Genomic DNA, 27,171 nt, shown 5'->3' with positions numbered 1-27,171 from the left:
ATTGTATCTGCTTTTCTGCCTGACTTTTCAAAGTGACCAACTTGTGCTTGCAAAGTTCAGTCCCTTTTGAAAATTCCTGGTCGATGTTAGCATGGAGTAAGCTGAAGTGGCGCTGAAGATTTGAAGCTTTGAAATGCGCTAATGACGCCTGACATATAAAGCAGAATGGCTTTCCATTACGTTCAACAAAAAAATATAAACTCTCCCACTCTGTTAAAAACGTCCTGTGTTCATCTTCATATTTTCGTTTTTCTGTGCATTTTTTTCCTGACATTTTGAGAGCAAACTTGACACAGAGGTATTTTCATCCCACGCACATCCGCGTTTGACGAAAATACCGTAATGAACTCAAACGAAGCGAACACGCACATGCGCGTTTGACGAAAATACCGTAAAGAACTCAAACGAAGCGAACATGCACATGCGCGTTTGACGAAAATACCGTATTGAACTCCAACGAAGCGAACACACACATGCGCGTTTGACGAAAATACCGTATTGAACTCAAACGAAGCGAACACGCACATCCGCGTTTGACGAAAATACCGTAGTGAACTCCAACGAAGCGAACACGCACATGCGCGTTTGACGAAAATACCGTAATGAACTCAAACGAAGCGAACACGCACATTAAAAAAACACAAATACAAACTTCGATATAAACGTAAGAGCCGCATGAAACCGGGCAAAAAGCCGCATGCGTCTCGGGAGCCGCGGGTTGGCCAGGCCTGTACTAGTCTATGACTTTTTTATGAAAAAATGACGACATGCTATACTATGACTTTTTTATGAAAAAATTACAACATACTATACTATGACTTTTTTATGAAAAAATTACGACATACTATACTATGACTTTTTTATGAAAAAATGACGACATGCTATACTATGACTTTTTTATGAAAAAATTACGACATACTATACTATGACTTTTTTATAAAAAAATGACGACATGCTATACTATGACTTTTTTATGAAAAAATGATGAAATACTATTCTATGACTTTTTTATTAAAAAATGATGACATGCTATACTATGACTTTTTAATAAAAAAAATGACGACATGCTATACTATGACTTTTTTACGAAAAAATTACGACATACTATACTATGACTTTTTTATGAAAAAATGACGACATGCTATACTATGACTTTTTTACGAAAAAATGACGACATACTATACTATGACTTTTTTATGAAAAAATGACGACATACTATACTATGACTTTTTTATGAAAAAATGACGACATACTATTCTATGACTTTTTTATTAAAAAATTACGACATACTATATTATGACTTTTTTATTAAAAAATTACGACATACTATATTATGACTTTTTTATGAAAAAATTACGACATACTATACTATGACTTTTTTATGAAAAAATTACAACTTACTATTCTATGACTTTTTTATGAAAAAATGACGAAATACTATTCTATGACTTTTTTATAAAAAAATGACGACATGCTGTACTATGACTTTTTTATGAAAAAATTACGACATACTATACTATGACTTTTTAATGAAAAAATGCCGACATACTATACTATGACTTTTTTATGTAAAAATGACGACGTACTATTCTATGACTTTTTTATGTAAAAATGACGACATGCTATACTATGACTTTTTTATGAAAAAATGACGACATACTATACTATGACTTTTTTATTAAAAAATTACGACATACTATATTATGACTTTTTTATTAAAAAATTACGACATACTATATTATGACTTTTTTATGAAAAAATTACGACATACTATACTATGACTTTTTTATGAAAAAATGACAACTTACTATTCTATGACTTTTTTATGAAAAAATGACGAAATACTATTCTATGACTTTTTTATAAAAAAATGACGACATGCTGTACTATGACTTTTTTATGAAAAAATTATGACATGCTATACTATGACTTTTTTATTAAAAAATGATGACATGCTATACTATGACTTTTTTATAAAAAAATTACGACATACTATACTATGACTTTTTTATTAAAAAATGACGACATGCTATACTATGACTTTTTTATTAAAAAATGAAGACATGCTATACTATGACTTTTTAATAAAAAATGACGACATACTATTCTATGACTTTTTTATGAAAAAATTACGACATACTATACTATGACTTTTTTATTAAAAAATTACGACATACTATATTATGACTTTTTTATGAAAAAATTACGACATACTATATTATGACTTTTTTATGAAAAAATGACAACTTACTATTCTATGACTTTTTTATGAAAAAATGACGAAATACTATTCTATGACTTTTTTATAAAAAAATTACGACATGCTATACTATGACTTTTTTATGAAAAAATGACGACTTACTATTCTATGACTTTTTTATGAAAAAATGGCGACATGCTATACTATGACTTTTTTATAAAAAAATGACGACATACTATACTATGACTTTTTTATGAAAAAATGACGACATACTATTCTATGACTTTTTTATTAAAAAATGACGACATGCTATACTATGACTTTTTTATGAAAAAATGACGACTTACTATTCTATGACTTTTTTATGAAAAAATGGCGACATGCTATACTATGACTTTTTTATAAAAAAATGACGACATGCTATACTATGACTTTTTTTATGAAAAAAGACGACATGCTATACTATGACTTTTTATGAAAAAATTACGACATACTATACTATGACTTTTTTATGAAAAAATGACGAAATACTATTCTATGACTTTTTTATGAAAAAATGACGACTTACTATTCTATGACTTTTTTATGAAAAAATGCCGACATGCTATACTATGACTTTTTATGAAAAAATTACGACATACTATACTATGACTTTTTTATGAAAAAATGACGAAATACTATACTATGACTTTTTTATGAAAAAATGACGAAATACTATTCTATGATTTTTTTATGAAAAAATGACGACTTACTATTCTATGACTTTTTTATGAAAAAATGCCGACATACTATACTATGACTTTTTTATTAAAAAATGACGACATGCTATACTATGACTTTTTAATAAAAAATGACGACATACTATTCTATGACTTTTTTATGAAAAAATTACGACATACTATACTATGACTTTTTTATAAAAAAATTACGACATACTTTATTATGACTTTTTTATGAAAAAATTACGACATACTTTATTATGACTTTTTTATGAAAAAATTACGACATACTATATTATGAGTTTTTATGAAAAAATTACGACATACTATATTATGACTTTTTTATGAAAAAATTACGACATACTTTATTATGACTTTTTTATGAAAAAATTACGACATATTATACTATGACTTTTTTATGAAAAAATGACAACTTACTATTCTATGACTTTTTTATGAAAAAATGACGACTTACTATTCTATGACTTTTTTATGAAAAAATGGCGACATGCTATACTATGACTTTTTTATAAAAAAATGACGACATACTATTCTATGACTTTTTTATGAAAAAATGACGACATACTATTCTATGACTTTTTTATTAAAAAATGACGACATGCTATACTATGACTTTTTTATGAAAAAATGACGACTTACTATTCTATGACTTTTTTATGAAAAAATGACGACATGCTATACTATGACTTTTTTATGAAAAAATGACGACATGCTATACTATGACTTTTTTATGAAAAAATGACGACATGCTATACTATGACTTTTTTATGAAAAAATGACGACATGCTATACTATGACTTTTTTTATAAAAAAATGACGACATGCTATACTATGACTTTTTTTATGAAAAAAGACGACATGCTATACTATGACTTTTTTTATGAAAAAAGACGACATGCTATACTATGACTTTTTTATGAAAAAAGGACGACATACTATTCTATGACTTTTTTATTAAAAAATGACGACATGCTATACTATGACTTTTTTATGTAAAAATGACGACATACTATTCTATGACTTTTTTATGTAAAAATGACGACATGCTCTCCTATGACTTTTTTATGAAAAAATTACGACATGCTATACTATGACTTTTTTATGAAAAAATGACGACATGCTATACTATGACTTTTTTATGAAAAAATGACGACATGCTATACTATGACTTTTTTATGAAAAAATGACGACATGCTATACTATGACTTTTTTATGAAAAAATTACGACATGCTATACTATGACTTTTTTATGAAAAAATGACGACATGCTATACTATGACTTTTTTTATGAAAAAAGACGACATGCTATACTATGACTTTTTATGAAAAAATGACGACATACTATTCTATGACTTTTTTAATGAAAAAAGGACGACATACTATTCTATGACTTTTTTATTAAAAAATGACGACATGCTATACTATGACTTTTTTATGTAAAAATGACGACATACTATTCTATGACTTTTTTATGTAAAAATGACGACATGCTATACTATGACTTTTTTATGAAAAAATTATGAAATACTATTCTATGACTTTTTTATGAAAAAATGACGACATGCTATACTATGACTTTTTTATGAAAAAATGACGACATACTATACTATGACTTTTTTATTAAAAAATGACGACATGCTATACTATGACTTTTTTTACGAAAAAATGACGACATACTATACTATGACTTTTTTATGAAAAAATGACGACATAATATACTATGACTTTTTTATTAAAAAATGACAACATACTATTCTATGACTTTTTTATAAAAAAATGACGACATGCTATACTATGACTTTTTTATGAAAAAATTATGAAATACTATTCTATGACTTTTTTATGAAAAAATGACGACATGCTATACTATGACTTTTTTATTAAAAAATTACGACATACTATACTATGACTTTTTTCGACACAAAATTACTCTTTTCAACATACTATACTGTGACCTTTTGGATATGTTATACTATGACTTTTTTCGACATAGTATACTATTACTTTTTAATGACTTTTGTAAAGATACAATATGAATTTCTTCGACTTACTATACAATTTCCATTTCTAGATTTTTTTTAACATACTAATCTGTGACTTTTTGGACATGTTACACTATGACTTTTTTTTGACATAGTATACTATTACTTTTGTACTATTACATTACTTTTGGACTTTTGTAGGGACACAATATGACTTTTTTGACTTACCATTTTTTTTTACATACTGTAAACATGGACATACAATAAAATAGTGTAGTAAAATAGTAAATATATTTTTTCCACATACTATACAATTACATTTTTCCACATACCATACAATGACTTTTTAATTAAATTTTTTTTGACATACAATGACTTCCATTATACTTTTTTTTAATTATTCAACATTTACTTTTTTCAACACACTATATTGCGACTATTTATTACTTTTTGACATACCACACAATAACTTTTGTAGTATACTATGATATTACATTTTTATAATTTTTTTTTACATACTATACTAAGACTTTTTATGCCAGAATATAACATGACTTTTTTAGACATTCTTTACTATGACCTTTTTTGACATATTACTTTTTCCTTTATATCTGTATGATAGTTTTGTATGCTTTTTTTAATGACACTAAACAAATGCTATATTATCTTCTTTCCGTGTAAGTTCCCATTCCCTGATGTCCTTTGTATACATAATGGAACTAAGACATTTAATAACTTCTCTCATTTACCTTCTTGAAGGCCAGATCCACATGTTCTGGAGACTGATGGCTCTCCCAGCCTCTGCTCTTCTCCCTGGCCTCCTTCAGGAGGTGCTTGGTGCTCAGGTGCAGCTTGCTCCTTCTCCTCTCCTGCTCCTCCTCACCTCCACTCTGACTGGGGGACACCGGGCCTCCTCCTCCCTCAGACAGGGAGTCCTCACTGGAGCCTGCAGCACCTGAACGCTGACCAGGCCAAAACTCTGGAAGCTGCAAAGAGGATTTTTTAAAATCTGTTATCATTACTTTGTTAATTCTGTCTCGTAAGCTTCAAAAGTGTTTTCTATGCAGGAATCCTGAATTTCATTGTAATACCTTTTAAGAACACATTATCACTTCATGTTTTAACCTTTAACTGGGTGGGAACAAAGAACAACAGTGGGAATTGAGTAACTAAACCGACTGTTGACTTTTTTCGACAGGCTATTCTATGACCATTTTTCACTTTTTTCGACAGGCTATACTATGACTGTTTTCTACATACTATACTATGACTGTTTTCTACATACTATACTAACTTTTTATAGACATACTCTGCCAGTGGTTCTCAACTGATGTCTGTGGCTAAGTGGAGAGCAGGGCTGCCTTTCAATTAGAGGGTCGTTGGTTCAATCCCCGGCTATACTATGACTGTTTTTCTACTTTTTTCGACAGGCTATACTATGACTGTTTTTTTCCTTTTTTCAACATACTATACTATGACTGTTTTCTACATGCTATACTATGACTTTTTATAGACATACAATGCCAGTGGTTCTCAACTGGTGTCCTTGGCCAAGTAAAGAGCAGGGCTGCCTTTCAATCAGAGGGTCGTTGGTTCAATCCCCGGCTATACTATGACTGTTTTTTCCTTTTTTTGACATGCTATACTATGACCGTTTTTAATTTTTTTTGACATGCTATACTATGACCGTTTTTTCACTTTTTTTGACAGGCTATACTATGACTGTTTTCGACATCCTATACTATGACTGTTTTTTTACTTTTTTCGACATGCTATACTATGACCGTTTTTCACTTTTTTCTATACTAAACCAACTTTTTTGGACATACTATAATATAACTTTTTTTTCAACATACTCTAGTATGACTTATTTATGACATACTGTACTTTGCCATAGCCAAGTATGCAATACAATATTTAAAAATATAGTATGTAATTGAATATGTCATAAAATATTTCACAGTATAATATGCCACGGACAACCAGTGGAGCAGTTTTTGTACCTGGAAGAGTCTCTGAGCCTCGGTGATCATGCTGGCCAGTCCCTGGGTGGCAGCCAGATTCTCACTCAGGTCCCGCTGGTCTGGGCGGCCCAGGCTGTACTTCCTGTGACTCGACCTGCAGCAACAACAGGAACAAGGTCTCGGTCACTTTTACTTTTAGATGAAGACAGCAAGCATTCTGAAATCAATCTCGACTAAAGTAGAGACAAAAGCAGTTTTGGTGAGATTACAATGAGCCTGATTTGGATTTGGGCACAACAGGATGATGATGATGCCTTTAAACCCCAGCGGTAAGGAACCACCTAGACAGATTAGGAGGATAGACAGGTGCCAGTGTGTGTCTTTTATTTCTTTACAGTTTTGGAAACACTGACAGGAAATGGGAAGCGGGTGTGAAACATATGACATGCTGCCATCGCAGCAGTCTGACAGTCAGCTGAAGCAGTGTTTACAGGCGGCAGACAGGAATCAGCAGCACTGCGTCAGGATTACTGCAACTGACAGATTCAGGTTATTTTTGGAAAGCTTACACAACAAGACCTTGTTTTCCTTGATTTTTATTTGATATGAAGTTTTATCATTTATGTTTTTTAGTTTCTGATGACACGTTTTAAAAAAAAGTTTAAAAGATGAGCGTTTTGTCACACCAAACATCACAGATTCTCTTCAGCGCTGCAAAACGGGGAAATTAGACACCAACACTTACAACATACAGGACGACAAGTTAGACCATTAAAAAGTTCTGTCAAGCAAAAGAAGAAGAAGACTCAGAGATGAGATTTAATAGATCTGTGGGAGAACAGCTGGGTGCAGCAGTCAATTTCCAGAGTTACTGTTCCCACCGCAAAATGTAACATGATTTCTGACGGGCTGGGAATTTGGCTTCCAGGAGACAGGAGGCACAAAGTGCTGATTGTGTTGTTTTGCCTTTTCCATCGAGTGTCCCCTCATCCTGAAAGGGAGACAAAGAGCCAAAGTGGAAAAAAGGAAGAGGTGGAGATCAATGGAAGGGAGGAAAGTACAGGAGGAAGAGGAGTTACGGAAAGCAGAGTGATTACAGGAATCAGAAAAGGAAACAATGTGGAGGAGGAGATACCAGGGTAATATCAGGGAAGGGAAGATGAGCAGAATGAAAGACACAATGTGGACGAAAGAGACAATATCAGGGTGGATGGAGAAAAGAAGGTTGATGGGAAAAAGGAGAAGATGAGGGAGGAAGGGAACAAGATGGAATGGACAAAATGCGAAGCGCGGTATCAAAGAAAAGTAAGTACGAATAAGAAGGAGGACAAGTTGAACCAAACAATAATGTATCAACTAACAACTATTGTGTGAGTGTGTATCATCGCCTGATTCATCTTCTTCCTCTGTGCCATAGAGCTCCACTGTAAACTATTAAAAACACATCACTGTTGTACTGGGTGACATGTTTCTTCATTACCGTGAACACACACACACACACACACACACACACACACACACACACACACACACACACACACACACACACACACACACACACACACACACACACATTCTAGTTTATTTAGACTCAATCCGACATACAACGTCCTGCTGCCCCAAATGTTAACTGGAGCACCAAATGTGGATTAATAAAAGCAGTCCCCAACAAATGCAACTTCCTCCTGTTTGTTTTTATAGAAACTACAGTGATCAGCGGTTTAAAGAAATGACTGAGCCTTACATGAGACTATATATTGGTAAGCTGTTTTTAAAGCTTTACATCTTCAGTAGAAACCGAAGGGCTTGGAGCTGACAGCCACAGACAGGAAGTCAGGGAGTATCGGGAAACAGACCAACACATTGTTGGGTTTGGTCTTTTTTTTTTTTCCGACTCGTTGACTATAAAGATAGGATTACTTTATTGTCTCCCGTGGGAGAACATTGTCTTGGAGAAATGGAAATTGCTGCATCAAGACCAGAAATCACAATAAAACACGTATGGGCTCGAGATAAATAAAAAACTAAAACTAAAACAAAATGATTAATCATAAAACCTTCACTCTGTTAAGTGCTATATAAATTAAAAACATACACACTGCAGTACATTAATGACACGCAAACATGTCTCACTTTACATGTTTACAAGCAATCCTGGAATCATTTTAAAACCTGCAGTTATCCGAGTGCCTCCGTCGCCTCCAGGAGTTCCCCATTGATCAGTTGAACTGACGGAGGGAGTTTATAAAGAGCTGGGGGACTAAAAAAAATACATACCTATAGAATAACATCAGCCTAGTCCTTGTGTTCGAATGTTTACTTCCACTGATATCAATAATTCATTCATGCATACATACACTTCTGCAGTACAAACTGAGCTCAGACACTGATGAATCATCGACTGCATAGCCATTATCATTCTCAACAGTCTCATTATCTCTCTCTGTCATCTCTCTCTCTTTTGCTCTCCCATTTCTAACTCCCTGCCCAGCCGGGTTCTCAGCTAAAAAGCAGATAGTAAAATATCTCTCATATCTGGGAGTGAAGTTGAGGCCAGACGGAAATTGTGGGAGGTTATGTAATGGGCTCTCTGTGTAAACTGTGCTGACAGCTTTTCTTTACAGAGAAAAAGTGAGAGCGTGACAGCTGGATCTGATCCAGAGGCGATGTCATCTGTGAGAACCGAGAACCTCGGAAACATGACGTCCAATGGAGCCACAAAGGGAGGAAGAAAAACACGATTTTATGGCACCTAAATGGCAACCTGCCGTGCGTTAACGGCGAACACACACATTCAGACACACGATGCGCGCATTAACCAGAAGCTGAAGTCAGGACGTGAAGCTAAATGAGAGGCTGAGATTCACCAGTGAACCATGATAAAGTCACAGCCTGAAGCAACAACCAAGTGTACTAAAGTTGTAACAAAATGAGACGCATTTCTTTCAGCTTTCTTTGCACAAAATTCAATCATGTCCTGTGCAATCATGTTTTGGACTCTCAGCAATTTACTTGGTAAGTTAAATATTATAACGGAGCAACGGAGCGATGGATACCAGAAATACAAAACTACTACAACTTTAAAAAGTAAAATATGAATTAAACCTTTGGTTTTTCGTGGATTTTTAGCTTGATAATTACAGTACAAAGTCTGTAATCTTTACATGAAATTCTACTTTATCTTTTTACATTGGTATTCCATCCTTCGTAAAAATACAATCAGTAGATATTTTAAACTTGCTTATCGTCCTTGATCTGAAACAGTAAGCACTGGGTCGCTTTTACATTTTACATCGAGCTACATTGTCAGAAAATAAACTCCAGATGAAATATCATATTAACAATTTGCAGTTAATGAGCTAACTCTCAGAGAGATATTTGAGAGCTATAACAGCAGAGGTGTAACTGCTGCAGAGACTTATGTAACTGTGACTTCAGACTCTACACCCCCTCCATTCATTTCCATCTTTTCCGGATGTTGTGTGAAAATGTTCTTCATTTGAAAAAGACCTGACCTCAATTTGTAGAGAATAAAATAGACGTTAAGTGTGAGGGAATCGGTAACTCATTCGGTGTCCGTGGTCTCAGCTCACCTGGCTGCGTTGGCGTCTCTCTTCAGGGTGTTGAGGTGGAAAAGCGAGGGCGCCAGGCAAACTGCAATGTTGGTTGGAGTCATTTGGTTCTCGTCCACGCAGGCCACCACGTCCCGCAGGAAGACCAGCAGCGCTCGCAGCGCCATCCTGTTCTCGTCGGGAAGCAGCAAGATGGCCGCCTGAGCTGCAACCAGCTGTTGATCCTTGGGAAAATCTGCAAGTAGAAAGCTAACCTGTTCATATTTTAATAATGCAGTTTACATGGTTTGGAACTTAGAGCTTGCAGAAAATATAGCTTACTCCATGTTCACTGTTGTGGATTATCTTTCTCCTGCAGGACTAAAACCTCTATAAATTCGCGCAGCCAAATTCCTTGTATGTGTTACGTTCATCCAGAATTTATTGAGTGTGCTAACGTGAGCGTGTCAAACGTGTCAGCTACTACAAATGTCAGCATGATTATCATACACACAAATTAGCATTTGAACCTCGCTAATGATAACAGTGATGACTGCTCACATTGGTAAATGTGGAGGAAGGACTCGCAGAGTTTGCTGGTGAAGATGGGTTCAGGCAGGTCTCTGAAGTATTGCTTCACCATGTCGGCCACGTCGAAGGCAGACTGACCGTCGTATGAAACGCCGTCTGGGTCGGACTCCACCAGCTCACGGAGGTACTGGATGCGAGACTTCACCCCTGACTTGCGGAACAGACCCACCTGAGAGAGAACGCGATACAAATGAGAACATCTCATCAAAGGCAAAAAATGCTTTACATGCATAAAAAGATTATCTTCTGTTTCTTTTCCTCAGTGTTGAATTTTGTTAGACCTGATTTTTTTACCTCTCGTTGTAATGTAAAGTACCAAAAAACACAATGCGATGAAATTATTTTAAATTATAATTATTTTTAAAATGGTCTTTGCCACCGGCTCATAATGGTTTCATTAAATGTTACTCTCATGTCCAACAGCGTCTCCTAGTGTTTCTAAAATCAATGCAGGCCGCTTGTGGTTTGTGGCTCCTTACCTGGTCCAAACACTCGGTCCTCAGGTAGACCAGAGCTCTGAGGATGCTGGGTGGAAGTGGCTCTCCTGTCTGCTGGACGCTGAGGAGCAGAGGAACCCCAAAAACCCGCCGGCCTTTCACCTCCATCACCTTCGTCTTCCTCAGCGGTTTAGGAACAGTCCTGCGGGTGAAAAAGATTTCCATTAGACTCTGGAAGCCTTTCATTTTAAGGAAGCAATCAAACAGCATGGACTAGTGCCGGAGGAAGAGTTATGTTATGTTGAAAATGTATCAAAAAAATAGTTTTGCAAATATCCTGGGAATTTGTAATCTCAAGCACTCAAGTGTAAAAAAACAATTCTCAACTTGGCTGCGTTTGGATGCGTTTCCTTCTGAAGGAAGAGCCGAATAACATTCTTTGATTACATAAATCCCCATTGATCTCTCAAATGTGTGCGCCATTCAAATCAGCTCTGCAGGAAACACACGAGTATAAAGAAACCACGGGCGCTGGTTGGACTTATACAAAGACTGTGTCGAGGTTTGTCCATGTTTCTGAACTGATATCAGCCACCTTCTAACCATTAGTAGCAATGACGGATTTTTTCTTGTACTCTTCTATTGGACACTAATGTTCTTCAGATGCAGGGAAACAAAAAAACCTCAACTACCGGACTAAAAACCCCCACATATAGCTGCAATGAATTTTAGTTTCTAACTCTGAAAATGCTCCGAGTGCATTCTGGATAACACTGCAGTCCTGTAAAAGCAAAATTAAAAAAAAAAAAAAAAAGGAGAGATCTGAAGACCTCCAACAATCATTAATGAAATCTGTTCTCTACTTGGTATGAAACCACATTACGACCCCGTAGCTTTCACCAGAGCACAGAGTCACAAAGAGAAAGCGATATCACACATGCACTCTAAATGCTTTCCAGCTCTTTTCATCCCACTGTTTTGTCTTCCACATCTAACAGCGGCTCTCCGCTGAAACAAACTGACAATTTTGAGGAAAGTGCCTCAGAGTATCAGCCGTCCCAATCAGCGGTTAATTGCTGTATTTTGAATCATCTAGCGCTCGCTTTGGCATCAGTGATTAAATCATTGAAATGACAAGACTTAAACTAATTGTTGAAGCCTGGAGAGATTTTTTTTTCTTCTTTTTTTTTTTTTTTTTTTCCCTGGAGAAGTCGGCGGTGCTGCAGTGACAGAGCGTTGAGCTATTTGCTCACTGTGTGTCTGACTTTAAAAAAAGAAGTCACTGTTGAGCCGCGTTGAGTTTTAGTCCGTAAGATATGCGCCGTCCCGGCCCAAATTAGTGTTAACCAGGTTTCTCTTAAGGCAATAGTTTGGGAAATAAGTTTATTTGCCCTCTGGCAAAGAAGCTATGGAGGAGATGGAGACAACTCAAACGGAGAAACAGCCGCTCGTTTAAAAGCGTCAGTGAGGCTTTCTGTAGTTCAGGTGGGCCGTGTTCTAACGTTTCAAACTGCTCAGAGATTAAACTAATAAATCACATGAAAAGGGAGCAAAATTGATTAGAGTTGTACCAATCTTCTCATCTTACTTCTATCTATCCAGAGTTCTCTTATGAACACCAGTTCGACGATGTTTGTCGGTGACCTCTCAGTGTAACCGATGAGAAGACTGGCAGAAATGATTTGTATTTCACCACAACCAATGCCATCCCCAAACCATCATTTGCACTTCAGAGTGTGTGCTCATTTAAAACTCCTGCTTTGTTGAACGAAACGTTAACGTGATGTTTTTCTTTCCCGTAGAGGTCAGTTTTGACGTGATTTCTCCTCAATTTTGATCCCTTTTCATGTGATTTATTAAAGTTTAATCTCTGTAAAAAAAAAAAAAGGAAGCAGTTTGAAATGCTAAAACGCGACACACCAGAACTACAGGAAGCCTTGCTGATGCTTTTCAACCCGCTGCCAATGAGCGGCTGGTAGTCCTGATTCCCCCACCGTGTTTGATCCCGAAAATTAAAGACGAATATCTGTGAGGAGTAATTTCAGGATGTTTTTTTTTTTTTTTATCCAATGCTCATTCAACCTTATCTCACTGAGCATAACAGCCCCTTTTCTCTTCTTAAAAATGAATTTGTCTCGATTTTGCATGAGGGCTTAATTCCGAAAAACATAGTGTAGGAGGCAAAACATCCATTAAATCCATGTATGTCAATAAAAAGTGCAGTGAAAACATCCTAGATTTTAAACAAGAAAAGCATTTGAGCGCCAACAGTCTGCAAATTATTTATTAAAAGACAAAGGCCTTGATTTGTGTCCCAAATCTTGTTGTTACCGCCTTTATCCTACTGCTACTACTGTCCCTCAGGACTTGCCGTACCCTCACTACCTCTTTAAGGACATTACAAACACAAAACGAAAGGATCCTACATTTCCCATAAATGTAGCTACTGTCAAAGAAGCTCTATAACAAATACGACGCACTAAAAGCTCCGCCAATGGTTTGTTAATCTGTGTTCACGTTCACTTCTAGACTCAGGACCTGCTGCCAGACTTCTTCAGGTAAACTGAGTCTCAGTGGGGCGTCTCCTTTCTGAACTGTCTCTTCTATTGTGGCTCTATGTCTCCTGCTAACTTTGTGCTCGCCACCTCTGTTGCAGGGACAACAACCTACACTTAAACAATTTTCTAACTTCATTCTGCGGCGGGACATCGCAGTTCTTTTGGCGTTGACCTCGATCCCCTTCTGCACATCATGATATTATGAGAGAGTGAGTGAGAAAGAAATGTAAGAACAGAGATTAAGTCAGGAAAACAAGAGAAGTGAGAAACAGTCCAAAATAACCCACAATGCCTGAGCAGTTAACCAAAACCAAAATTCTCCCCAGGAACACAGACACAAGGTGAAGCACCCACAGTTCTTCCTGTTTTTTTTTTTTCTTCGTAAAGGAGTTTATTGCTCTTGAAGCATTTCCCTGTTTTTTGGGGGTTTTTTACGCCGAGGCACGTTGCACCTGAGCCACAAATAATATATGAATTTTCTAAATAGGCTGCGTGAAATATTTACCCACCGCCCGCCCATCTGCCCTCGTTTCCACTGTTGTTTACTTGAAAAAGTTTCTCCAATGCAGGTGTGAATGACAAAAAAAAAAGTATCCAGGAATACAGAGCGTTGTTTCTCTGCTTCCCACAACACCTGCTCAAACCTCACAGTTTATTTCAAGCTCTATCACATCACCCAACCCCCCCCCCCCCCCCCCCTCTGTCCTTACACACTTCTTACCAGTTCCAGCCCTGCTTACTGGACGGGGAGTATTTGTCCATCAGAGCGGTGAGTTTGAGCAGGGAGAGTTTCTGCAGCAGGAGGAACTGGGACACGGACTGGCTCTCCACTCCCGGACTGGTGGGCAGGGAGGGCAGGTTCTGCTCGCTGGACCAGTGCAGCTGCCGGCTCACTCTGCTGGACACACAGCAGCGAGAACAGATAAAGACACAAATAGACACAAACGCACACGTAAATGCTGTTTTTTTAACATATTACAATCAAGACAAATGGGCCGAGATTATCTCCCAGAGTTGGCGCACACACATTCTTGAAGAATATATATAAAATGGATGTTTTGTACAGAAAATATCAACTTGTTAAATCAAAATGTCTCTTTCTTAATTGTCTCATCAGTTCTTTGTCCGGCAGGGACTTTGTATTTGGTGAAAAAAACCCAACAGAAAACCCCTCCTGTATGTAACAGCATGTAATGATCTATTTAGACACCCTAACGAAACAGATCCTCATGCACAAAGGAGATTAAGGTTCCGCATGTAGCCATGCTAGCAGCCAAATGAAGCTGTAACACTGTTTACACACCAGAAAACACAATCGTTAAGTTAGTCTGGAGGGCGGCGGCAAAGGAAAATCGCAACATTACCTCAATCGTCAGGGTTAATCATCTGTATGGTGGCCATTTTTGATCATTTCAGCTCTACACTGTCAGACTGTCAGTTGTAGCGTGCTTGTAGCAAGTTAGCATTAGCATACAAGAACGCTTATGTTACATTACATTACATTACAGTCATTTAGCAGACGCTTTTATCCAAAGCGACTTACAATAAGTGCATCAACGTTGGTAATCAAAAGAACTACTAGTCACCAGAAGTCATAAGTACATTTCCTTTTCCAAACAAGCATCTAAGAGCATGAAGCAGAGCATAACTCAGAGCCAAAGTACAGAAACAAGAAAAACAGTTAGTGCTATAAGTAATACGAATACAATAAGTGCAACAAGCTAGTATGAATACAATAAGTGCTGAGTGGAAGGCTCAGGGTAGCACTTCCTGAAGAGGTGGGTCTTCAGCCTGATGAAAGATGGGCAGCGACTCCGCTGTCCTGACGTCAGTGGGGAGTTCATTCCACCACTGTGGGGCCAGGACAGAAAACAGACGTGACCGGGTCGATCGGCCGCCGGGACCTCTGAGCGACGGGGTGACCATGTTAGTATTCATAACTAAATTTAGCTTGCTGCCTTAACGTGCTTACAGATAGCATGTTGACACGTATGTCGGCATGCTAACATGTATCATTAACATGATCACAGATAGTCAACAGGGCTTGCTCCATATGCTATATGCTTGCTCTTTTCTCAGCTGTGGTTCAACTTTAGGCGGGTGATTAGCAGTTAGCATGTAAACGCACATGTGTACACTTAAGTAGACATTTTGACCTGGTGCTGGGGCAACAAAGCAATCAAGATTCATCCCCTGGGGACCATGAATATCTGAACTTCATTCATTGTAATGAATCGTTACAATAGTTCAGTTTAACCAAAGCGCTGCACCAACAGGCATTCCTGTACCACCAAACCCTGATGCTAGTGTGCTTAAAAAACAGGTTTAGAGACAAAAAGCACATTTGTGCGCACAGTGCACCGTCTGACACACATCATTTGCAACCTATATTAAAACTATCCAGTAAAACACACACAGAGAAGAAAGAGATAAAGAGAGTGTCCAGCGGAGGACTGTTTGAGGGGAAAGGGGCAAAAAATAATAGAAAAGGGCACCAGCTGCATGCGGTGGGGCAGCAGCACGCAGCAGGTTTTCTGGCATGTAAAGCAGCCTTTACAGCGCCGCATCATTACGTCTTTCAATTATAAGGCCACCCTAGAGGGCACAGCGTCACATTTTCTTTACTGGGAGGGCACCCGAGACGGCACTTTTGCTGCCTTTTTTTTCTTTTTCGACCAGTCCACCAGTGGCAGCGTCCATCAGCAAACACTGATGATGTGGCCGACTTCACAGTACAGGAGAGGCCTCATAGCTTTTTATTGCTCTGTATCGGAGAACAAATATGCGACAAAAAAAAAAAGATATAAAAGTTGCCCTATAAAGAGGCGGTGAAAACTATTCACCGTGTGGCTACTGCCTTTATCTTTAGGGCCTCATAGTAACTCTTATACTTTGGTTGATGCCTGATGGAATAAATCCCCATAACTGTCATCATCAGCGCAATGCCGGACACAGAGGCTTCCATTTACAAATATCCAGGGCAGCTTAAAGTGTTGCTTGTGTTTCTTTCAACTGAATTTTGGTGCTGATCGATTTTTGACAAACAAATGAGCTTTTAGGGAACGTAAATGTCAGTCGTTTGTTCTTTGTGTTGACTGTCTTTTTAATGACCCTGACTTGTGACACACTTTGAGTTATATTGTTTGTGAAATATGATATGCTCTATACATAAACCTTGATTTAATTGCAGCATTGCTTGCATTACACTCCAAGCGTTCTCACCTGCATCTGGGTTGCGGTGATCTGGTCTTTGGCTCCTCTCCATTCACAGGCACCTCCTCGTGGCTCTTCACCTCCTCCGTCTCCTCCAGGTGGACGTGGCTGGGGGAAGACGGGCACGGGGAGGCTGCTGATGAGCCGTGACCAGGGGAGTCCTGGGAGGAAGACGAGGACAAGGAGGAAGAAGAGGAGGAGGAGCCTCTTTGACAGTCGTCCTCGGATAGATTTTCGGACCACGTGGACACCAGCTGTTGGAGGTTGCCGATCCTCTCCAAAACGCTGTCCAGAGCAGAGAAAACATCTTCACCCGCCAACAGTCGACTCACCTGAGAGAGGAAAACCATTTGGAAAAGATCAAAGGAAAATTTCCCAAAGAAACTTTTAGCATTTCTCGCCAAAACTAATTGACAAGACACTATACCTACTAGTTTAAATGAGTAACTTCACTATAATAAACTACAAATATTACATTTTTCAATTACCAGACAGTGGTTATATAGAACGCCCAAAAAGAACGTTTAAAAAAACCTTTTCTTCAGTTGTTTGAATCAGCAGATTTTAGGGGATTTCATTTCATTGCCATACAGCAGTTTTGGAAAGGTATCAGTCAATTTCTTCAAGGATCAGAAGTCAAAAATAACAGGTTGCCAACTTTTCCCTCCATGGCTGCCATGTTTTTGTCAACGAGGGTTCCAACTTTATTCCAAATTGCACCTCTTCTACTTTGGGTGTAGTTATGTCTGAAGAAGGATGATTCATTCAGACCGAATATTGTATTGTTTTAATCTAAAATGGAATTTTTATACGAGCACTCACAACATTATGTCTGGCCTTATTGGAAAACTTAGCTTAACAATATCAATATCCTTGATTGAATGACCTGTAGCTTTATAAACTTTCATTTTAGATTTAGTTTGCATGGGGCTTTATCCATCCTTTAGTCGAGAGGCAGGAAAGCCAATGAGAGATTTTATTCTCTCTGGAAAAGCTTTACTTAAGGGAACAGATGGTGGAGTTCTACAGCCATGTTACACAAAATAACCATAATGTACTGCAGATGTTGATCCCTAATAGTGACTCATCAATTACCTCACCAAGTAAAAATCTTGGAACACATTTTTCCATCCACAAAGTCATAGCCAGGTGCAACAAAATATATATAACTACAGCATACGTGGTCCTTGAAGCCACTCATCCGCTGTAGTGGCAGTCAGGGGGTCCAGCCCCACGGACAGAAGCCTTTCAATGGTGCGAGGTCACCTGGACAGCTGCACTCTGCTGTGCCACTCACTAGTTTGCTCCCCAGCAATTTCATCAGTTTGTTGCCCTCTTCTCTGAATATCACACACACACACATGCGAGGATGACTCTCCTCATTATTCCCATCCACTTAGATGTTTTTCCTTCACAACATGGAGAATGGAGTAACAAGTGAAAGAGGGGCATCACATCTTTTGCTGCTTTGATTAGCTAGCTATATTTATAGAAAACGGGCCTTTACCAATAAACAAGCCAAGACAGTTAATATTGTAATGTATTTGTTACAATTATATGTATTGATTACTCACCGTCAAAAGAACCAGGACATATGATATTTCCTCTGACTAGATTAACAAGCAAACATGTTTCAAACCGTTTCTGAAGGGTGAACTCGAAAGTGGAGAAGAAAAAAAAAAAAGATAGTGTCTTTTGCGTGACTTTGTATTAATGACGCAATAAATCGTTCAACTGGGGATAGTGGCACACACTTTCGTACAGTCTCTCCTCTAGATATTTATGATGTTGTACTCGCATGAAAAGTGCTGGAATTCATTGAAAATGAAGAAGAGAAAATGAGAGAGAAGTTTAGACCCTGTATACTTCTACACACCTGCATTAAGTGGACGGGATTGTCGGATTGTTTGAAGTCGCTAAAATTATCGAAACGCATTCCCCCAAGTTCTGCTGTTGGAAAGGACGTTTCAAACACTGATATACGATCTGAAAAATGCTTTGTTTGACGCAAACTAAGGCCTTAAAGTAAATGGATGCTAGGCCACCTTGTAATACCCTGAACAAAATCTAAATCTAAACTAAATATCAAAGTATAACAATATAATGTATATGACAATAAATATAAGTGTAACAGTCTTTGGACCCACCTCTGATTCCTCGCCCATCCTTTCTGCATCGCTGCCACTTCCGCCACTGCCCACTTCACTCTCAGACAGCTGCCGGTCGTCGGGTACGTTGTCGTAGATACTCAGCCGGTGATCCAGCACAGCGAGCGGACTGGGGACTCCCGGTACCTGGTCACCAGCGGCCAGTGATGACGTGCCATGTCGGCAACTGTGTCGCCCCCGGTAGCCGTGGAAACTCCCGGTCCTCCAGTTGACGGAGGTGTTGTCGATGATGGGGGAGAGGGGGGTGAGTTTGTGTGAGAGAGAGGTGGGGAAGGTCCCCGGTTTGTGGCCGTTGGGGACCTGGAAGATCAGACTCTCGGGGCTGTTGCTGCTGCTGCTGCTGCTGTTGTTGTTGTTGGTCTGGTTCCTGAAGTCCTGAGAGGGTGAGCAGATAGACGAGTGAAGGTTTTCAAAAAAGAAAAAGGAAAAAACATGATTCAAAATGTCCATTTATGTAGGCCTACATTCAAATAATAAGTTTGAAATTAATACCCAATACTGTATAGGCTCCTTAGTACCGAATGAATGGATTCAAAATTGGACACAAGCTGTTTCCCTACAATGCAACATATCCTGCTCATACCTTCTCTGATTGGGTTGGTTAGGTTTAGGCATGAGGAGCGTGATTGGTTAGGGTAAGAATATCAGGGTAAACCAATCAGAGGCAGTGTAGAGTTGCTCATGCCTTCGCCATAGTAGGTAAAAAAAATAAGACCAATGACGTCATTCTGCTTAATAATTAACTCTTGGACTGACCTCCGTTCCTGTGTGGTTCTGGTTGTTCCAGGTCGTTCCACCTACGACCCCGACACCGCTGTTGGAGCGTTTGCAGTTACTCCTGACCCGGGTGACCGGGCTGGGCGTACTGACGTTGCTGCTGCTTTCAGAGTGGCTGTTGCTGCTACTGCTGCTGCTGACGGTGTGAGGAGACGAGGGCGAGGAGGACGCGCGGCTGTCGGGTCGACCCTGCAGGCTGGAAACATTCAGGTAGGTGGAACTCTACAGTTAAAGCTGCACTGGGAATGACCTGTTACAATTCTGGCACAAAGACACATTCCATCCACAAGAAAAAGATCTTCTCTTTTCAGTACAATGTTATTTTCCAATGATGCATTGCTTTATTTATTTTTCATGTTCACTATTCACTACTATCATCAGTTTTGGGGATTTAGCTACGACTTGCGGATCTGGTTAAAAGGAGTCTTTGATCATTCTGGAAATAGCTTTAAAACAGTAGATCATGTTGTGAAAAAACCTTCTGGGTTTTTAAAAGATTGCAATCCACAATCCTGACCTTGATGGGCAATGCAGCCTCTCCATCCTCTCCTCCTCCTGGACCTGAACTGGACCACTGATAACGTGCCGGGCCCGACTCTCGCTGTTACAACCACCACTGTGAGCAGAAGGGAGGCGGCCAGTCGTTCCCCTCAGCCTCAGTTTCTCCATCTTCCTCAGCAGACTGGTGCCCTTCTTCCTGGGCGGTTTGTCTGGGAGGCAGCCTTCGGCATCCGGAGTCACGGTGGATGATCCTCCGCCACATCCATCAGGGGAGGGGGGTCCACTTAACGAGGGGTCTACAAAATGCATCTTGTTGGTGGAGGAGCAGCGGGAGGAGCTCCCGCTGGTCTCCTGGTCGTCTGAGGGGGTTGTGATGGCGTCTCTGTGACCCTTGTGGTGTCCGTTGTGGCCCTCGCTCTCAGTGCTGCTGGAGCTGCGGATGGAGCAGACGTCATGGCGGTCGCCGACGTCACACAGAGAAGCATTCCGGCGGCCGGTGGCGTTTTCAGACAAGCAAAGGACGTCCATCGCGGAGTCGAGGCGACGCCATCGTCGGATCCGCCTGTCGTAGGTCCAGTTGGGGCTGATGGCACAGAAGTCTTCTTCGTCAAAGTCGTCTCCCTGGAAGAAGAAGGAGGGTTCAATTGCACAGAAAAAGAACGCACAAAAATCTGGCTATACCACACAAATATTACCCACAAACAACATTACAGTATGACACAATATGCACTGACACTAATATATGCATGTAGGCATGCACAACAATGTGCGAACAGAATACAAACACAGAGGCCTCAAATTTACATAAACACAAAGATGTTCTCTATAATTTATACAACCATGAACATCATTATACATTCATGCAAACAAATCATATACACATCACACACATTCCATTTAGAATTTAAAATGTACTTTGATTGCTTCGCGAACATATTTTTGTGGATTTAGCGACGCCGTATGACTTAAAGGGACACATTTTACAAATCAAGATCATCTCACTGTGGTATGTTAGAGCGGTTAGAACACAGAACAATGAAGAATGTACTGGATGAGAGATACAATGTCAAAGTTGTTTTTGTTAATCCAGTTGGAATTTACAAAACTAAAATAAATAAATATAAATCATTCTTTATAGCTTCAGCTGTGGTTTTCCTGGACTTCACTTTCTCCTAGAAAGAGGAACTGGAGGAGGAGGAGGAGGAGGAGTGATCACTTTGTATCAGTCAACATCAAATGATGCTTAATGGGGAGATTTCATGGTGTGACACCCCCCACGGGCTCGGGCTGCCTTGATATGAGAGTCCTGCTGTGTTCGAGTTACTCGGTGTTTGCTCTCAACACTCACCCTGCGTTTCGATCTCCGCGGCTCCAGCCTCATTTCCACACTTTTGTTTAAAGTGCTTAATCTCCTGAAAGAGGGAGGAGAGATGAAAGTGGATGGCGGTTAGACAGGCAGTGTCACATGACAGTGACCTACTGTACAAATTCTTTACATTTGCCAATTCATTTCTGATACGGATGCCAAAAGCTTGTGTTTCAGAACGAGCTTGTGAGCAGAAGGCGGCTCCTTTAATCCCTGGACCAACGGGGATAAATCTGAGGAAACGGCAGCATTTGCCCGTCCCTCATTACCACCGCTGTGATGCCCTTGAGCAAGGCACTAAACCTCTAACTGCTCCACTGGAGCATCTTATTGACTACAGATCACAATGCAGTTGTAGTAAGTGAATGTGAAGCAGAATGTTCAAGGGTCTAAAGAGACTAAAACACACAGTTCAAAAGCATGTCACTATTACACCTGTAACTACACGATGATGTTACTCATTTTCAAGTATTTAACATGTTTATATGTTTTCAATAACCTTCAAAATGGCTGATTTACCTATTCAATGATGGTTTGTCATTCTTAAAAAGTGGGTCCCCAGAAAACACTGCTTTATAATATACCTTATTACATAAATCAGCAGTACAAATACGGCCTCAGATATTACAGTAACCGACCATTGAGTTTAATGAACACGTCTCTGACAAAAAAACCCAAAACGAAACACGTTATTAGCTGCTGCGTGGTTGCATGTTCACAATACCATATGTGGATTTAGAAGTGCACCTGTGTTACCTGCAGAGTGAGTCGAGGGCATCCTTATCCAGGAAGTGGTGATCACGCTTCGCCCACTCAATGTCAATGGGAACCCTGCAGTCTGAGACACACACACACACACACACACACACACACACACACACACACACATAAGACAAATGAAACACTAAGACATTGTTTGCATCATCTTGGTGATGACTCTGGGGGGGGGGGGGGGGGGGGGGGGGGGGATTACACTAACACCCTTATATTTACCTTTGAATAATTGCACATACTGAGGGAAGCCGGCCGCTTGCAGCCAATCGCAGGCCTCCTTGGCTTCAATCTCTGCAAACAGAGAGAAGAGAAAACAGCATTTGATTCAATTAAAATCATTTCACGCTCCGCCCGCTTTAAGAGGGCAAATATTTGCCCTTAATCAGTCGTGTGTTTATGAAGTTAAATCACATTTGCATTTGGGGAAAAACTGGAAGCACATGCAGGCTATTAATTATCTGTGACTCTTGGAAGAGGCCATTTTAATTACCGCTAATTGGCTGTGTGTGGAGATGAGGGCTTCTGAGAGAGAAGGAAAAGAGATTTTTTTTTTTTTTCCCTCCTCTCTATCTTCTACACGTCTGCCTCGCTTCGCCCTCTGAGGTTGTTGACATCGATGTGCACATAAAGAAGACAGCCACTCATTTGCTAGTGGTCCCCATGAAAAAGGATTCATTTCAAAAGGTGTGTGTTTTGTCAAACATAGATCCAATCATCTCATGGACATCACATGTACACTATGACTTGAGAATCTTGGTGCCAATGTTGAGCTCTTATCATGATGTAAGAGACTGAAAAGCCCAAACATCACAGGCATCCTCACTCTGGTTTTCAAATCAGGTTACATAAAAAAAAAAAAGAAGGCATATTTTGGTCCTTTTTTCTTGCTTTGACTATCTGCTACATTAGCATTTGTTTCAACCGAAGTTGATGAAGAGAAACAACAAACAGACATGAGACCCAAGAGAAAGGAAGACGTCAATCCAAATTTCTCTGAAGGATGCTATTGACAACCGCAGAGAGTATCCAGGTAGGCTGCTGAGTGTTTTTTTTTTTTTTGAAGAACTGTTGCAATACTCTGATTTAGTTTCTTCTCCTCTTGTTCTTATCTTTTAAAGTAAAACAGAAATATCCTCTGTTTTTGTTCTGACTTCACACAAGTTCATCATCCCTGGAAAGATGGAATAATGATGCACAACAACTGCACAAACAATTTAGTTATTCACACAAAAAGAAAGAAACCCCAAACATGTCATTATCTTTAATGGTCGTGATGTATAAATGTTCCCCAGCTTGCTCCGAGTCTAATGTCGATGTGTCCTTATGAATGTCAGATAGTCCTGAATGAATAGAATATGAACATGTAGAGTTAAAGCGCTTTGAGTGGTCGGAAGACTGGAAAAGCGCTATACAAGTAAAAGTCTATTTACTATCTTCTTTCCTCTTAAAAGATCATGAAATCCTTATCTTTTCAAAAGTATTTTTATCGCTATAAAATAAAAGATGCTGATGATGAGAAGAAACACAAACACAAACAGGCATATCATCCAATTAACCTCTTCTGCAGTCAAGTATTTCTTTCACATGAGAGACTCTGAAGCAAAGTATTATTAGAAAAGACTGAGTGGAAAAGAAAACATTCTGAAGCATACAAATGATTTGTTGATCCAGGATGTTTACAATAAGGAGCGACAGAAGTCCGGCTGCACAGCCCAGAAGAGGATTTGGATTTTCTGAGGGTTGTCTCAAAATATTTGTCCACCACAGCCCTTCCCTGAAATGTTAAAACGTGCTCTTTCTCTCCGTGTGCGCAAGAGGTCCGTCACGGGGAGAATACCTGCCAAGGGCATTTCTTGTTTTCATATTCAAACAGCATGAAATATGGCCGACATTAGGCTCCACTAAAGAACAACAGCAGCAGTTTGCCCATGACTGATCGGGTCTTCAAACACTTCTTGTCTGGTGCTTGTGTTTTTTTTTTTACTGCCTACTTATTCACTTCAGTGAGACTTAAAAGGAAAGGCACCTAATTCACATTTCATTTTTTGGTGACTTTTGGGAAAAAAAAAAAAAAAAAGTTTCTAAAATTCACTAGACAGCAGGATGGAAACTTGGCGTATGAAGTGGTCTCGCTATTTCCCCCCCCCCCCCCCCCAAGACACCCGAGGATCTGGAGAACAGCGCGACACAAAGCAGATGGCTCAGATACGTAAACACTTGGGGGGGGGGGGGGGGGGGGGGGGGATTTCAGCGAATATGGCAATCATCAAAATGACAGAAGGGGGAGGACAGACAGACAGAAGCAAACTGACTTCACGTGAAAAGAAATGAACGGCTCGCGCGGTGAAACACCGAGGGATTGCCAGAAGTCTGTTCATCCTGACCCCAAAAGTCCTGCTTGTTAAGCATCTGAGAGCGGAGCCCATTTTCCGGCGTCACGATGGAGATGTGACATTTGAGATAGAAAAGGGATCAAGAGTGCTTGCAGAGCGGCGGCCTCGCATGTCCGCGAGAGGATCTGTAAATCCAGGGATATGTGACTCCACCAGAGTTAGAGCCCTGAACTTAGCGAGACACCCGCGCCACTTTCTCAGCGCCGACATCACTCCGAGCACTGGCCCCATCCATCGCCAACACTGCAACCTTGAGGGTCACAACTTATAAAAGCTCTTGACGTTTAAACCGGTTTTCTACTTTTAAATAGGTCTAATATTCCGCTTTAAGGCAATCGTGGCTCAGAGCTTAGAGAAGGAGCTTCTGTTGTAAATGTTTGAGGTTGCAGTCCTCATGCCTGCAGGGGAAACATCTTAGTAGGGGAAGTGAATGCATATCATTTTTAGAATTATTTCAGAAGTCCTTGTGTGAAGCGTTCAAACCCAAATAACTCGAGGGCAGTTTTGCGGATGGAAATGGATTGGCACTGCATTGTAGTTGGAACTGAGATGCGTGTTGAAGTCAAAAGAATGAATCCGAAAGAGTCAGTCGAAACCTGGATGAGAGGAGAGAGAGCCCCAAAGCAAATGTTTGTTTCCTTTCATTCCTTACATGCTACAAGGTGTTTGGATGTTAAAGCAACACTAGGCATCTTCACAACTTTGGAGGCTCCAAAAGGCAGCGAGACGTAAAATGAAAAATTGCAACATCAAAAGACAGAAATACAGGAAGCCCAGACAGGTAAACTGCACTCAGTGTGTCTGTGTTTACCGACACCTCTGCCTGCCCAAAGAAAACCCAAGAGGTACCGCAGAGGAGAGAGGAGAGGAAAAAAGATCCAACGTTGTGAGTCCACCGTTCTCTGTGTGGAATCCTAGCTCACTTCTGGACAGGAGATAGATTTCAGACTTTCAGATGTGATTCACCTCTTCCATGTAGGTAGGAAAGTGTCCAAAGCTTTCGCATTGCCATGTAGACGTTTTCTGTCTGACGTTAAAAAGGATTCCTTGCTCTACTTCTCCTCCTCCTTTGTCTGCGGCTCTCAGCAAAAAAAAAAAAAAAAAGTCCTAAAACAAGCCGGGAACTAAAGTTATTTAAACAGGTGTAAAACAACACAACTTGTTGGGACTATCTCCAGAAGTATTTGCATTTTGGTGCCAAGTTTGAACAAGGAAGGAGTGGAGCCAAAAAAAAAAAACCAAAGATATATTGGGAAATAATTAGCTGGCACAGGCGATGCCGCTTGGCTAAATAGCAACATGGTAGCGACATCTGCGTTTTCCTAGAGAATGTGTCCTCTCTTGATTAAACACAGCCTCCCTGTTTGGTTAATTAGTTTAATATAACAGTGATAGCAACCTTTGGAGGGGTTGATACAGGAATACAGAGGACGTGGTTGCACATTTTAAGTTATATCGCATACTTTGCAAATATTGTACCGTCGACAATTGCATCTTTAACATTGACTGCTATTCTTAATTCAATTCAATTCAATTCAAATGGCTTTCTTGGCACGACGTAACACTGTACATATCGCCAAGGCATATTTGAACGTGAAAAGTGTTATGTATCATCATAGCATCTCTAAATACGTGCTCAGCTTATGCTATGCCGGCTAACAGAGCCTCGTGGTCAAATGAATGACATCAGTGCAGCCGGGTCCAGCGCTAGTGAGTAGAACGTTAAAATAGAATATAGCAGCATTGCTGCGTCCTGCACAATGTGATTGGCCGATGCCTTAAATTGCGACGTGAAAGCTCAGAAAAATCAACCTTGTTCCAGACAAAAAGTATGAGATATTGAGGTGATCACACGCAACAAATAGCCCTAATACAAAGCTGGCCTGACTACCACGTGAATTATGAGTCCAGCGAGGAACAAAACACTCCACAGCTGTCAGAAGCAACAATATCCTT

General features: G+C 39.4%; 1 protein-coding gene across 3 annotated transcripts in view; it reads right to left on the bottom strand.

Moving 5' to 3' along the window:
• si:dkeyp-23e4.3 (rho GTPase-activating protein 7) overlaps positions 1 to 27,171 on the bottom strand; it is a 52,381-nt gene that overhangs the window by 19,651 nt on the left and 5,559 nt on the right. For 2 of the 3 annotated variants that reach the window (XM_068716632.1, XM_068716630.1), the window contains exons 2-14: positions 23,042 to 23,113; positions 22,805 to 22,886; positions 22,031 to 22,094; positions 20,699 to 21,303; positions 20,161 to 20,377; positions 19,384 to 19,779; positions 17,246 to 17,568; positions 14,745 to 14,921; positions 11,508 to 11,667; positions 10,999 to 11,197; positions 10,480 to 10,693; positions 6,926 to 7,040; positions 5,672 to 5,908 (exon numbers count right to left, since the gene is read on the bottom strand). In XM_068716632.1, coding sequence (XP_068572733.1) covers positions 5,672 to 5,908; positions 6,926 to 7,040; positions 10,480 to 10,693; positions 10,999 to 11,197; positions 11,508 to 11,667; positions 14,745 to 14,921; positions 17,246 to 17,568; positions 19,384 to 19,779; positions 20,161 to 20,377; positions 20,699 to 21,303; positions 22,031 to 22,094; positions 22,805 to 22,886; positions 23,042 to 23,113 — 2,861 coding nt within the window. The remainder of the gene's footprint in view (positions 1 to 5,671; positions 5,909 to 6,925; positions 7,041 to 10,479; positions 10,694 to 10,998; positions 11,198 to 11,507; positions 11,668 to 14,744; positions 14,922 to 17,245; positions 17,569 to 19,383; positions 19,780 to 20,160; positions 20,378 to 20,698; positions 21,304 to 22,030; positions 22,095 to 22,804; positions 22,887 to 23,041; positions 23,114 to 27,171) is intronic. The other variant, XM_068716631.1, reaches the window with a different exon arrangement.

This window comes from Cebidichthys violaceus, unplaced genomic scaffold (assembly GCF_023349555.1).
Source record: "Cebidichthys violaceus isolate CVI_PGR_0920_01 unplaced genomic scaffold, fCebVio1.0.p SCAF_20, whole genome shotgun sequence".
In the NCBI taxonomy this organism is placed as follows: Eukaryota; Metazoa; Chordata; class Actinopteri; order Perciformes; family Stichaeidae; genus Cebidichthys; species Cebidichthys violaceus.
This window is presented reverse-complemented; position numbering and strand designations above follow the sequence as displayed.